Source organism: Ictidomys tridecemlineatus, chromosome 5 (assembly GCF_052094955.1).
Source record: "Ictidomys tridecemlineatus isolate mIctTri1 chromosome 5, mIctTri1.hap1, whole genome shotgun sequence".
Lineage (NCBI taxonomy): Eukaryota > Metazoa > Chordata > Mammalia > Rodentia > Sciuridae > Ictidomys > Ictidomys tridecemlineatus.
In genome coordinates, this window is record NC_135481.1 from 38,252,470 (window position 1) to 38,266,417 (window position 13,948).

The window sequence follows — 13,948 nt, forward strand, 5'->3', positions numbered from 1 at the left end:
AATTTTATTTAGAGACAGGGTCTCACTGAGTTGCTTAGCACCTTGCTTTTACTGAGCCTGCCTCTGCCCCCAAGCCACTGGATTACAGGCTTGAACTACCTTGCCCAGCTCAAGGGGGTAATTTTAATGTTGAGGTGTTGCCTGTTTTTCAGAATCCCAGAACTTTAAGGGAATCATAGCTAGGAGTAGTCTTGAAGGTCACCTTACCCTCCTCACGCCCTGCTGGCACTGTGGGATTATATGCTTAGTCAGACTCAGGGCCACAGGGCTCAGCAGACATAGTTGGACTTTACAGACCCAGTGAGGGTTTTTCCACAAGGCTAGTATTGGGCAGACTTTGGCTTGACTTAAGAGCTGCTCTTGAGTTGTATCTGGGCAGCCCCAACTAAGCTAGAATGGGGGCTGCAGGCACAACCAGTGTATCCACTGCCCCATGGTGACCCTTGACAAGCGGGTCCTCCTATGCAGGGCACCCCTTCTGGCTTTGGTGGAAACTGGCCACATTCTTGTCCAGGGTAAGTCTCATCTGCACAGGGGTCTTAGTCCTCTCTGTAAAGCAGTAACTCAGTGCCTGCAACCACCAATTAGCATTGTGCCCAGGTAAAGAGGGCCAGTAAAGGAATCATGTTGCCCTCTCTGCCTCTGTCTCTCCACACCTGACAGAGGTGTGGCTTCCAAGAGGGCTGTCTGTACAAGGAAGAAAACAATTCTGCAAATGCAGCAAGAGCTTGTCAGGCAGCATGGTGGGGGAAAGTGAGTGCCCACCCCCACAGGGACATACTGTCCAGCCCAGTGGTCGCTGCCATGTGGGAATACAGGTCTAGATGGTTTAAGACAAGTAGAAAACTGGATTTGTATGTAAAATCACCTGGCTTTCAAATTTGGGCTCAGACTTTCAAAAAATACTACATAGGCCAAAGGCCACCTGCATACTGACTGTGTCCTGAGACTACCAGGTGCATCTGTCTCCAGTCACAGAAAGTGACAACACTGAAGTAAGAACATGGACAAAGGTTGGTGGATTCAGGAGGGGAGAAGAGGAGAGGCAAGGAGAGGGGACAGTGGACAGCAGAGGGCAAGAGTTAGCAGGTGGCAGGAGCATAAGTTTCAATCCAACGTAAGCTTTAATAATTCACACACTGGGGTGGGGCTGGGGCTCAATGGTAGAGTGCTTGCCTAGCATGCATGAGACACTGGGTTCAGTCCCCAGCACCACACAAAAAAGCTAAATAAACAAAATAAAGGTATTGTGTCCATCTACAACTAAAAATATTAAATTTTTAAAAATGATGCCCTCTTCACCAATTCTGCCTGCCTGCCTGCCTTCCTTCTTTCTTTCATTTATTAAAAATAAATAAATAATTATAATTATAATTTGGGCCGGGGTTGTAGCTCAGTGGTAGAGCACTCACCTTACATGCGTGAGGCCCTGGGTTCGATTCTCAGCACCACATAAAAATAAATAAATACATATGAAGATATTATGTTCATCTACAACTAAAAAAATATAAAAATAATAATAATAATTCACACACACTGGATGGGGTTCATACTCATTGTTTGAGCAACATCACTCTACACCTGGGTTCAGGTAAGTACTCCATGCATATGATCGTTCAAATATAATCAGGCTATATTTATTTTACAATAAATACAGAAATATCTCTTTTCTACCAGCAATGAAATAGGTATTTCCATACTCACAGCATGAATTGGGTTTCTTCTGGTCACGAGATGTTTAATTTGAGAACTGTCCTATTAAAGTAGTCTCCTGGGAAATTCCCCTCTCAGCCCTCCCGGGGTTATGCCTGCACCCCATGATCAAATTGCAGAACAGCAGTTTTCTTGGGTGCTTCAGAAGAGAACTTCAGTTTGGAAAGGAACTTGATGTCTTGACATAAATAAAAGTCATTAAGAAGTACCCAAGATGTGTCGTGGCCTCACAGGGGCCTTTGTGGCTTATTAGCCTAACGAGGTTTCCATAACACCCACCACCCAAAGAAGCTGTTCCTGAGATGCTGAGGCTCCAGTGAGTCCCTCTGGGGCCTTTCCTGTGGCCCCTGGTGTGCCCCACAAGACAGGAGTAGATTCTGGACCACAGCTACTCGAGACACAGTTGGCCTTGGCCTGGTGAGATGAGAGGTCACCCAGACCTCCCAGAGCTGAGGCAAAAGGATAAATACTAGGAAAGAAAATGAGTCATGCCTATTCAAAGCTATAGAATACTGGAATATGGGGGTTACATGAGAGCCTGTGTGTCCAGCCCCATGCCAATGCTTTAGCACCTTCATGGGCCCTTGAGTGCCCTGGGACTGGGAGCAAGCAACCCCACCCTGACAGCTTCCCTTTTCACTCATTTATTCATTCATCCAAGAAGTAGTAATTAAGCCTACTATGGCCAAGCACTATTCCAGGCCCCTAGAATAAATCAATGAACAAATGGAGGTAAAAGTTATTTGGTCTTCAGCCAGGCACAGTGGTGCACACCTATAATCCCAGCTACTCTGGAAGCTGAGGCAACAGGAGTGTAAGTTTGAGGTCAGCCTGGGCAACTTAGTAAGACCCAGTCTCAAAACTTTAAAAGGACTAGGAGTGTAGCTCAATGGGAAAGAGTTTGCCTAGGATGTGCAAGGCCCTGGATTTAATCCCCAAAACTGAAAAATAAATAAATACGAATATAAAATAATTTAGTCTTCACCACTGAGACTATGGCTGGAAGTGAAGCTTTTGGCAGCAAAGCCCACTGTTGGGATGTGCATTTCTGGCTATAATGCCAGATCATAGCAGGCTCCAAGGAAGTGAGTTCCTTGGACCCTGGCTAAACCTTGATTTTCACTTATAGGACCAGGGATTTTTAGAGGAAAGCCCAAAAACCCAAGAAAGATTTCTCCTGGGAAAGCCAGCTGTATCCTGATCAGATCACCCAGTCTCATCCAAGAATGAGGGAATGAGGCAGGCCTGGAGCCTATTGGGAGCACAGTCACTCGAGGCTTCAAGCTAGTTGCTGTCAGCTAGGAAGTTTTGAGTGGCCATGAATGTAGGTTAACGCCTCCTGTCCCCAAGTCTTCATCCTATACAAAATAGGTATTCACCACATTCCAAAGCCAGCTCTAGGTCTCTGTTCTCCCTTCCTCTCGGGGACAGGCTGGTCAGGGTGACTCAGGTGTTACAGTGAGTCGAATGTGTATTTTGAAGGCTTTCCTCTGGTGGTAGGACCGGCTCTGTGACCTTGTCAGGCTGCCTGCATCTTCCCCATACCTTTTCCAGAGGGAACCTGACCTATAGCACAGATTTGTCACTGTTGCAAAATGAGCAGAGCACTAGAAACACCATCTTTACTGTTTGTTGACTCAGTTGTCTTCCTTCTGGACGCCACAGCTGATGAGTTGGCAGTGTTTCAACAGCAGGAGGCAGCAGAGCCATCCTCTTCTGTTCTGACCTTCTCTGTAGTAATGCTGGGAAAGAGTGGATAAGAGATAACCAGGTGGCGACTGGGCTGGAAACTGACTTTGGTCTCTTGCAAAGAAGTAATTTCAGGGCTCCGGGCTTGTTGGACACAATTGTTGATGGGAACATCCTCAAATTCTCCAGCATGTGGTCATCCCAATAAAAGACTTCTGTTTTGGACTCATCTTGATGGAGGGCAGGGGTGATGATGGTGTAACTTGTACCCCACAATCTCTTATCAGGCCTGAGGGAATCGCGGGGATGAGAGTATAAGGTTTATTTCCTTTGTGCCAGGAGTGTAACTCCTGCTGCTGCTTCCTGGCCATCCCTGCAAATATGTGACATGTCCCCTTGCCAGTGCTCCAGACAGTTACCATCAGAATCCACATCCTGCAGGCTCATGGACAGTTTGGGTGGTCATCGCCCTCACACATTCGCTCACCAGACAGAAGGGCTCTGTGTGCTCAGAGCTGTGGCTCGTTGATGAGGAATAGGGTAGGCGTTGGTGCACCCAGGGGAATCCAGACTTGTTTACCCCTGCAGCACTGGGATTTTTGTGTAGGATGCTTCCTGGGCTGACCAAGATATTGGCAGCAGGAATCCAAAGCACTGACAGCATTATTTGTTGCTGAGGTTAGGAGTGACTTGCTGGCAACTTTTATCTGCCAGTCAGGGTGAAGGACACGGGAACCAGAATTCATTTTAGAAAACAGGGCTTCATCACCTAACTGCTCAGAGCAGAATGCAGGCCGCATTTGGGTTTCAGCACAGCACAGCACAGCAGGGGTTTGGTGGCACAGCATTTGCTGCCATGGGGAGGCTCTTCTTCAGAAGTTGCCAGGCTGTTCAGCTTCCAACTCTACCTCCTGCACAGCCTAAAACTTAGGGCTCTCCTTCCAAATATCAGCATAGAATTCCTGCCCTGCCACTCACTGTAGAGATAACCATTTTTATTCTCCTTGCAAACAACCTTCACATTCAACCACAGGGGACAGGGTAAATGAAGAATAGCCCTGTTAGACAGTTCAATATTGTATAGCTATTAAGAATAAGGTTGCTGGGCATGGTTGCACATGCCTATAATCCCAGGGATTCAGGAGGTTAAGGCAGGATGATCTCAAGTTCAAAGTCAGCCTCATCAATTTAGCAAAGCCCTAAGCAATTCAGCAAGACCCTGTCTCAAAATGGGCTGGGGATGTGTCTCAGTAGTTAAGCACCCCTGGGTTCAATCCCTGGTATAAAAAAGAAAAAAAGAAAAAGTTAAGCCAAGCATGGTGATATATGCCTATAATTCCAGTAACTCAAGAGGCTGAGCCCGAAGGATCACAATTTTGAGATCAGCCTCAGCAACTTAGCAAAATAAAGATAAAAAAATAAATAAAACCAGCTGGGGATATGGCTCGGTTAGTAAAGAACCACTAGGTTCAATCCCCAGTACCAAAAAATTAGAAAAGAAAGAAAAAGAATAAGTTTATGTAAACGTTAATATCACAGAAAGATATGACATGCTATTTATTTAAAACACAAGTGTTACCCTAACAGTGTGGTATGATTTCAGTTAAAGAGTATGTGAGAGAGAGAAAATTTCTAGACTGGGTATGGTGGCACATACCTGTCATCCCAGTTACTTGCAAGGCTGAGGCACAAGGATCACAAGTTTGATCGCAAATTAAAAGGGTTTGGGTTATAACCCAGTAGCAGAGCATCCCTGGGTTCAATTCCAGTATCACCAAAAGAAAAAGAAAAAGAAAAAGAAAAAGAAAAAGAAAAAGAAAAAAAAAGCAGGGCAAAAGAGGGTTTTTCAAAGTCCTGGGGGAGTTGCTTCACTCCTGGAGCCAACAGCAGAGATTAGCTCCTATAGAAAAAGCCACACTGCATCCTTGCAGTTTGTTCCAAAAAACACTCCTATGTCTGGTGAGTTTGGACATGAGAACCCCACCAAAGAGACAGCTCTGGAATAGCACAGGGCATGGAAGGAAGTTTGCTTTAAAGGGAAACTCATCTCTCTCCAGCTGCCCCCGCCTGTTTCTCCCTGAGCACATCACCAAGTCTGTGCTTTCTCCTTCTGCAGGAGCAGCTTGAGAACTACGACTTCACCAAATTCCACTCACTGAAGCCCAAGCTGATCGAGGCTGTGGATAACATGCTGAGCAACAAGATCTCGTCCCTGATGAGCCTCATCAGCCAGGAGGAGTTGAGCATGCCCACGCAGCTGGTGCAGGGTGGTGCCTTCGACGGCACCACTGAGGGCCCCTTCAACCAGGGCTACGGGGAGGGGGCCAAGGAGGGGGCTGACGAGGAGGAGTGGGTAGTGGCCAAAGACAAGCCCATCTATGATGAGCTCTTCTACACTCTTTCACCCATCAATGGCAAGATATCAGGAGTCAACGCCAAGAAGGAGATGGTGACCTCCAAGCTGCCCAACAGTGTCCTGGGCAAGATCTGGAAGCTGGCAGACTGTGACTGCGATGGCATGTTAGATGAGGAGGAGTTCGCACTGGCCAAGCACCTCATCAAGATCAAGCTCGATGGCTATGAGCTGCCCAACAGCCTGCCACCCCACCTTGTGCCCCCCTCCCACAGGAAGTCCCTGCCAAAAGCCGACTGAAGGCAGGTGGCAGAACGGGGTGGGAAGTATGGGGTGGGAATCCTGGACCTGGGCCTGAGACCCGCTCTTCCACTGACTTGCTGAATGACCTTAGGCAAAGCTGCCCTCTCCATGCCTCAGTTTCTCCATCTGTAGGACAGGAGGGCAGTCACTGGACCTCCTTCACCTCTAAAGTTCACTGAGTTTCTCTTAAAATATTGGGGGTAGTAGTGGGGGGGATGGATAATGACATTGAAAGTTTGATAGGGGAAATTATCCCAAGTACTCAGAAGCCTGGAGAAACGTGGCAAGGGCTTGGTGGGCACCCAGGTACCTGGGGAAGGGTCCTGGGGCATCACCTGGAGCAGCTGAGTTTCAGGGCTGCACTGGGCTGTTCAGAGGCAGCAGCACCCATCTGTCCTTCAGAGAGCACCAAGAGGCAACAAAGATGATCTCATTTATTTTATTTGTTTCTTGCTAAATTTGGAGTGGGGAAAAAAATAGAGCAGAGAAATAGAGTTTCTGCTTTCTCCAGTTGTCTACCAAAGAGAAGACTGAAGCCCAGGCTTGATGCCCCATGTCTTTGTGAGCCCCCATCCCTCCTGCGGGCCCCAGCAGAGCAGGTAGCCAGGCCAGCAGGGCACATGTCCCAGCACCCACTGACCACCCCTGCCAGGCCTCCCTCCAGGTGCTCCCAAGAAAGCTGTGTGTGGTTAGGAATTTGGAGCTCACAACCTCTATTAACCTCTGGCGAGGCCTCTAGTTGCAGTTCAGGTCATGTTGATGTCTGCAGATTAGTTTTTCTCACCAGTTTGCCTGATAGGTTGTAGCAAAGTCTATTTATCAGACATAAGCTACAGTGAGGAAAAGAGGCGGTTCTCCTTTCTCATTGTTTAGTGTGGCTCTCAACCACTGAATGTTCCCAAGGGCTGTGGGGGAGAAGAGATCGATCTATCGGGGTTAGACTCTATTTTTGTAGAAAATAGGCATTTTTATTTCTGCTCTTGTTTTTATTACAGGATAAAAGTCTTTATACATAAATCTTTCATATAAAACCTTTACTCAAAGACCATGTGGTCATATTGTGAATGCCGGTCTTGAGGCAGGATTGGGCCACTTACCTCTCCATTGGCTCTTGGGTCTTCCCAAGTCCTTGAGTGAACCTTTCCAGGCCACTCGCTCAGATGCATGGCTCAGATGGAGGTAGTCAGTTCCCACTGCCACCTACCTACTCTGTTGGCCACAGCACGAGGAGGCAGGTGACTTTCAACAGTATTTATGTAATAAGAATCACAAAATAGTTATGACCACATGGCATGGGCCCTGCCAACACCAAAAATAAATGAAATCAAAACAGTACCATGAGCCTTCTAAAAAATTATTTTTTCCCCTGTCACCTGCCTCCGGTGACATCAGGATCTGAACTGCAGATTTTAGAGAAAATACTGATTCTGGGGAAGCATCTGTTCAGATGCTAACCTTCTATACCCCCCCACCCCAGTTTGCTTTCTAAATAATTCAGTTAGAAGTAATTACATAATATTTTTAATCTGAATGAGCAATTTTATATTGATACATAGAAGAAAAAAATTATGATTCCAGTACTGTAGTATGAGCAGATAGTTCTGTGAAGGTAAGGACCACCCAGGTATGCAAAGTGTGGTGGCCACCAGGGCTAGACTGAAAAGAGAGTTGGTTTGTCCAGAGGCCTGGAGATGCCAGGGAGAGCTGACTTTTCATTCTGAATTGCCTTGTTTCTTTAACTTTGCTCAGTTGTTGTATATAAACAAATATATACATATATATGCGTCATGTGAGTATTTTTAAAATTTGTCAATGTGCACACATATAGATTCATCCAGGTTGTATCTATACAGAGGTGTTTAAGGGGCAGCAGGCTGAGGTTTGTAGTTTCTCCACAGAAGGAAACTTTTCAAGGCAGTGTGGAAGAGGATCACACCTTAGTCCTGCCCCTACTGGTGCCTGAGATGTTCTTGAGAAAAAAAAAAAAGAAGAAGAAAGAAATAACTTGTCCACTTTTTATGATATGTTCTCACAACATGAAGCTATTCACCCTAAAAAGTTCGCTGGAACCCAGGACCAGCACAAAGGTCTCTGGAATGTTAAAACTATCTAATGTTCTTCCTAAGTCCAAAGAAAACCTATGAATCTTGAAGCCCTACTTTCTACACAGTGTATGCTCTCATATAACATAAACCTCCACAGTCTTGATTTAGGGGGTATGTGGAAATTTCAGCCTGTTCCTCTAACATCAGCCTTTCAGTTGCAATCCTGCCAGCTCAGGCCTGCTGGGCCTCACTGTGGAGAAACTGCAGTCAGACTCACCAGAACTCCCCAAGCAAGCAGCCTGCATCAATTCTTTCCTCTCAAGACTTCAAGCTCGCTGCAGCTTGCATGGTCTGGGGCAGGGTCACATTTCACTGGCAAGGGCCATTCATTTCTCTGGGGCTAGACTCTTCTCTTTTGAACCCTTGTCATTGTGTAGCAATGGCGTCTGGCTCTGGGACTGTGGCTCCTCCCACAAGGTGCAGGCCTTGAGTTGACTTTTTTTTTTTTTTTTTTTTTTTTAATTTTTTAGTTCTCGGCGGACACAACATCTTTGTTGGTATGTGGTGCTGAGGATCGAACCCGGGCCGCACGCATGCCAGGCGAGCGTGCTGCCGCCTGAGCCACATCCCCAGCCCCAAGTTGACTTCTCACATGTCATGGGCATGGGTGATCAGGCTGCTCTGAGCATGGAATGACAAGCAAAATGCCTCCTTTGTTCCCCCAACCCTCATCAGAGCCTCTGGAGAAGCCCTACAGAACCCTGGCCCTACTGCCCCTAGCTGCAGACCTTTCTCCAACTTCTGCTAGGTCTCCTCAAGGAGCCCCCTCTCTGGGCACCTGAAATGTCTTGCCCAGGGCAGGACACCCCCTGCCTCATGGCTGCACCTGTGCCTGGACCTTTCCATTTTGCACAGTCCCGCTCCATTAAGCCCAGAGTGATACCCAAGATAAATCGTGAAATTAAGGAAAGCATTTTATTGTTCATTTCCTACATGAAATGTAGCCGAAGAATAGCCTTCTTAAGACAGATAGCCACTGAGTTTATTCAAGTAAATGGTCTCATTCAAGAGAGTATCAGGTTACATGTCACTTAACCAATGCAGTTAATGCACAACGCTTCTATATTTTTTAATCTTATTTAGAACTGTCAATAAGAGACAGTCTATTGATCAATAAACTTCTGGAAAAAATCACTATTGTTCTCCTGTTGACTCTAGAGTTTGAATGTTGCCTGATGTCTTAGTATGGAAGTGTGGGTTCCTTGGACCCATTTTGAAATGAGATGGAGAAGTCAGGGAGAGGGTGTGCCTCCTCTCCACACCATCCCTGTGACCCTCAACTCTTCCTGCATCTTCTTTGTAGGGAGAGACTCCCACATGGAACATTCAGCTAGGGACAGAGGAGGCTCAAGCCCCACCTGAGAGGTTAAAAGCCAGGACTGCAGGTAGGCTCTTCAGAGGTGGGGACAAGGCATTGCTGAGTGTGCTCCTAGGAGACACAGGCCTGCCTGGAAGGACGGGCGGCTGGCACTGCTCCTGCCTCCTGCAGTGCCTCACAGATGTGCACCACCAACAGTGAACATCTGGACTTTTCCCTCTGGCACCATATATTTGGGCAATGCAGACCTGGACTATTCTTTACATACCCCTCCCCTCTTCTATCCTAAGTGCTGAGCAATGAGAATTAGGTGAGCTGGACCCCAACCCCTCTTTCCAGGGTGGGTCCTGATTGGCTTGAGCCAGAGTATTCCATCCCCTAGTCACAGATATTTGTTCAGAAATGGATCTGTCACCCAATTCAAACCTCTGAGATCCAGGGCCTCCCAATTCTTGGGAAAGAGAGTCTGTCTTCTCTTCAACCCTGCAATGCAAAGAAGTGAGCCTATTGGTACAACAGTGTGAATGGCAGTGAGAGGGACGTCAGGCTGGCAGGAGCCACCCTGTGGAGCATGAAGATAAAGGAGGCTTTGAGAAAGGCAAAGGAAATCCAGACCTGTGGCCTATGGTGACACTATTTGAGCTGCTAGATCAAACCTCACCTAAAATCCTCTTCCTGCTGCATTTTTCAGTTATGTGGCCAATTTAGTCTTTTTTTTTTCTGTTTAATTTCTGTTGAAATTTCAATTATTTACAACACATACACACACAAAAAAAACAAAGTTGACAGGCTGGGGATGTGGCTCAAGCGGTAACGCGCTCGCCTGGCATGCGTGGGGCGCTGAGTTTGATCCTCAGCACCACATAAAAATAAAATAAAGATGTTGTGTCCGCCGGGAAAAAAAAAAAAAAAAACAAAGTTAACACTGATCAACAAAGTTCTTTGACCAGGAGCTGCAGTCAGTCAAAGTGAAAGAGGAGATGGTCTGCAGTAACTTTAGGTGCAGTTGATCTAGGGAGAAAGAAAAGCAACCCCCCTAGCAACCCCCCTGCTCCATCCCACAACTTCAAACAACCTCTGTCGAGATCTGTGTACAAAGCACCATGCAGTTCAGTCTTCCTCAGTGCTCATACAAGATACCTCCTAGGCCGAGGGTCTCAGGAGAGGAAATAAGCCCAGTCATCACTGGGGTAAGGAGGTAGGTGGGGTCTTCCTAGAAGAAGCACTACTTTAAATGGGGCTGCTAGGACAGGAGAATGTGGATGGTGGGGACAAGGTAGGACAGTCTAAACCAAGAGAATGGCTGGCACCATCCAGGACATGGAGCATCATCCACAGAAGCTGCCTCATCCACAGAGGGAGGCCTCAAAGGCCTTACTGAAGTGGCTCTGACAGGCCCAGTTCCTCCCGGCAGGTAATGAGCAGTCTTCCTACCTGGGGCAGAGTGGTGCTGTGGACAGTAACCAGGCTTGGTATCCGGCTCTGAGTTCGGGCAGTGGGGACGAGGCCCTGCAGGGACAGCAGTGCTGAAGCAGTGGAAGTGCTGCTGACTGGATCTGAGCCACCCGCAGGCAAGGAGCTGGGCTCAGGTCAGGCATGCAGCAGGCCAGCCAGGGGCAGGAGGAGCTCCCTTTTGAGCACACACCTCTCAGCAGCTGCCTGCCAGGGGCTCAAGGGTTCAGAGCTGACCTTGCCCAGCTCTCTTCTCACAGGCCTTGGCCTCAGAGCATTGTGCCCCCTCCCAGAGCCTCCAGGGTCACTGTGGTTATATACCCTCTGACCCATCCCCAGCCCTGAGACTGTGACCCTGAGTTTAGCCACACAGTTGTGTGAAAACACCACAATTAGAACTTGCTTTCCCTCTGGCAGTCCAAGGTCACCCAGGGAAGGAGACAGGAGACCATCCAAGGGCTCTGAGCCCACCCTGCCCCCAGGCCCCAGGCCGCAGCCAGCTCTACAGAGACCTGAAGAGTGAATGATGAGTCTCTGGTTTTATAGGAGACTCTCATTTACAGAGGCATTTGTAGTTCCAGGTCCCCCACAAAAAAGGGGGACTTCAGAAAGTAGCCTCCTGGGCTGGAGGGAACCCCACCCCAGGCTCTAGCCAGGTTGGCTGCACTTCTTCCAGGACCAGGAAAGCAGGGCCACCTTCTGATGATGCCCTGTGTCTATGGCTGTTCCTGGGATGGGTGAGAAGGCTGCTGGCCAGCATGATCCTCCCATGCTCCACCCTGCAGGTGCTCCCCAAGAGGCCCTTTGGGGTACAGGAGGGCAGTCCAGATAGGGAAGTGGGCCCACAGGCTTCCATCCGGAGGCTCTGCCCAGACTCTAGCACCCTCACAATGTTCCCGCCAGAGGCCATTTCCAAGGCCTCTGTGTTCTGAGAACCAGAACCCCCTGATGACAGGGAAAGCTGTCAGGGGAGAGGGGTGGCAAATGAAGGAGGAGACCCCCAGCAATGGGCCTGGAGCATTCTTGAGCCACCCCCTCCGGTCTGGGCCACTCCCTGAGGCAGGTGGGAGGACAATGCAGCCTGTGTGCCATTATCCCTAGCAAGCAGGCTCAAGAGGAGGGCTGTGGCCTGGCCCCAGCTCCACCCTAGGCCTCTCCTGGTGCCTCTTCCCTTGCTGCACAGCCCTTACTAGCTGCCATCTCCATCCTTGGCCTCCTCCCCTGACCTGGACATCATCAAGGTGAGCAGTCCCTGTTTCCCTTCCACCTGCCCTGATCAACCCACAGAGCAGAGGCCAATCAGCTGTGGTCAAAGGACTGGTAGCAGGGGCTCTGAGAAGATTCTGGAAGGTGGGGTACACCATTCAAGTGGCAACCAGGACTAGACCTTACCTAGCTAGGCTCCAAGCCACAATCTCTACCAACCACAGAGACAGTGTGGCAGGTGGGGCCCTAGACTCCTGGCAGAGGGAACATCAGAACACACACTCCTCCCTAGCTCCATGCCCCACAATTTTCAGGGTCTGGGAAACGTCCAGAGGCCCCTTGTCACCAAAGGGCTGCAGGTCTGGTGTCCAGTAAGCCCCATAATCCCCAGAAGATCCTTGGCTACAGGATACCTGCAGCCAGAGGCCCAGCCCCTGAGCTCGAGTCCCAGTCCAGGTCCTGTCATGGCTTCTGAGTACGAGATGGGCCACATCCGCCAGCTGCAGGCTCGGCACACGCATATGCAGGAGAAGACTTTCACCAACTGGGTCAATAACATCTTTCGGGTCGGCCAGGTGAGTGTGGCTGGGATCACCCCCAGCTTGGGCCAGTGGACATGGGGTCAGGCTGTCAGTTCATTGGCCTGAGGCTGCTCCGGATCCCACAACAGAACTGAGGCAGAGCTCCTTCCTCCTAGACAGCTGCTCTGGCCTCCACCTGCTGGATCCCAGGATGGGGTGGGCAGAGCTGACCCTGTACCTGCCCATCCCCTTCCCAGGTGGGTATCAAGATCCAAAACCTGTACACAGAGCTGGCCGATGGCACTCGCCTACTACGGCTGCTGGAGCTCATCTCTGGAGAGGCCCTGCCAGCGCCTAGCCGGGGCCGCCTGCGTGTGCATTTTCTGGAGAACAACAGCAGAGCTCTGTCCTTCCTCAGGGCCAAGGTGGGTTCCAGGGAAGTGCTGCTGTGTGTGGTGCTGGGCAGGCAGCAGGAACACACTGGATGGTCATCTTTCCTAGGCTGGGCCACAGGGTAGAGCAGAGGTTCAGGGGCCTGACTAAGAGAAGAACAGCTAGGTTACAGAGGAGCGGCATTAAAGGCTTTGCCCAGCACTCTGGCTTGGAGAACACCCAGCCGGCTGTGGCAGGAAGCCTACTGGGACTGCAAATGTCACTGTCTATAAGACAGAACTGCAGAATCCAACACCGAAAGAATCTTAGTGCTCTCTTAACCTTCTTATTTCATAAAGGTTCCTGCAATTATTTACAGACAAGATCCATGACCAGGCAGCAGAGCCCAGATACAGGGCCAAGGGAGGCTGGTGGAGAGTGGGGGAAAAGGGGGAAGAGCCCCAGTTACTGAGACAGGCAGCAGGGAGAGTACAGGACCTACCTTGCAGGAAGAAAGGCCTCAGCAAACAGGAGGAGCCTGAGTCACCAGAGAAAGGGACAGGCCAGGGAGATAGAAGCAAGAGTTCCTGAACACAGTGGGCCCCCATGGCCAGCACAAGGGTGGTTTATACTGGGGAGCAGGAATTAGGAAGGTTCCTGGCCTTGGGTACCGAGGCTGTGAGGTGCTGTCCTGGAGGCTCTGGGCACTGAGCTGGGCCTGGCCAAGATGGGCCTGAGTGCGTGAACCATCACCTAAGTCCTGATGGAGGTCACCTATAGTCCCTGGAGCCTGGTGTGCTGGAGAACACCAGGAAGAGAAGAGCCAAAGCCAAGGGAAGGGCAGCAACTGCAGTCCCTAGCACCTGGAAGAGCAAAAAGCTGCCAGCCACAGACAGCCAGTTCCCATGCAGTCCAA

General features: G+C 49.4%; 1 protein-coding gene across 1 annotated transcript in view; it reads left to right on the forward strand.

Moving 5' to 3' along the window:
- The window catches only part of Ehd4 (EH domain containing 4), an 87,940-nt gene extending 80,105 nt beyond the window's left edge, over positions 1-7,835 (forward strand). Inside the window, exon 6 of the mRNA XM_005316447.4 lies at positions 5,519-7,835. Within this exon, the coding sequence (XP_005316504.1) occupies positions 5,519-6,055 (537 nt within the window). The 3' untranslated portion in view covers positions 6,056-7,835. The remainder of the gene's footprint in view (positions 1-5,518) is intronic.
- Positions 7,836-13,948: the final 6,113 nt, after the last annotated feature.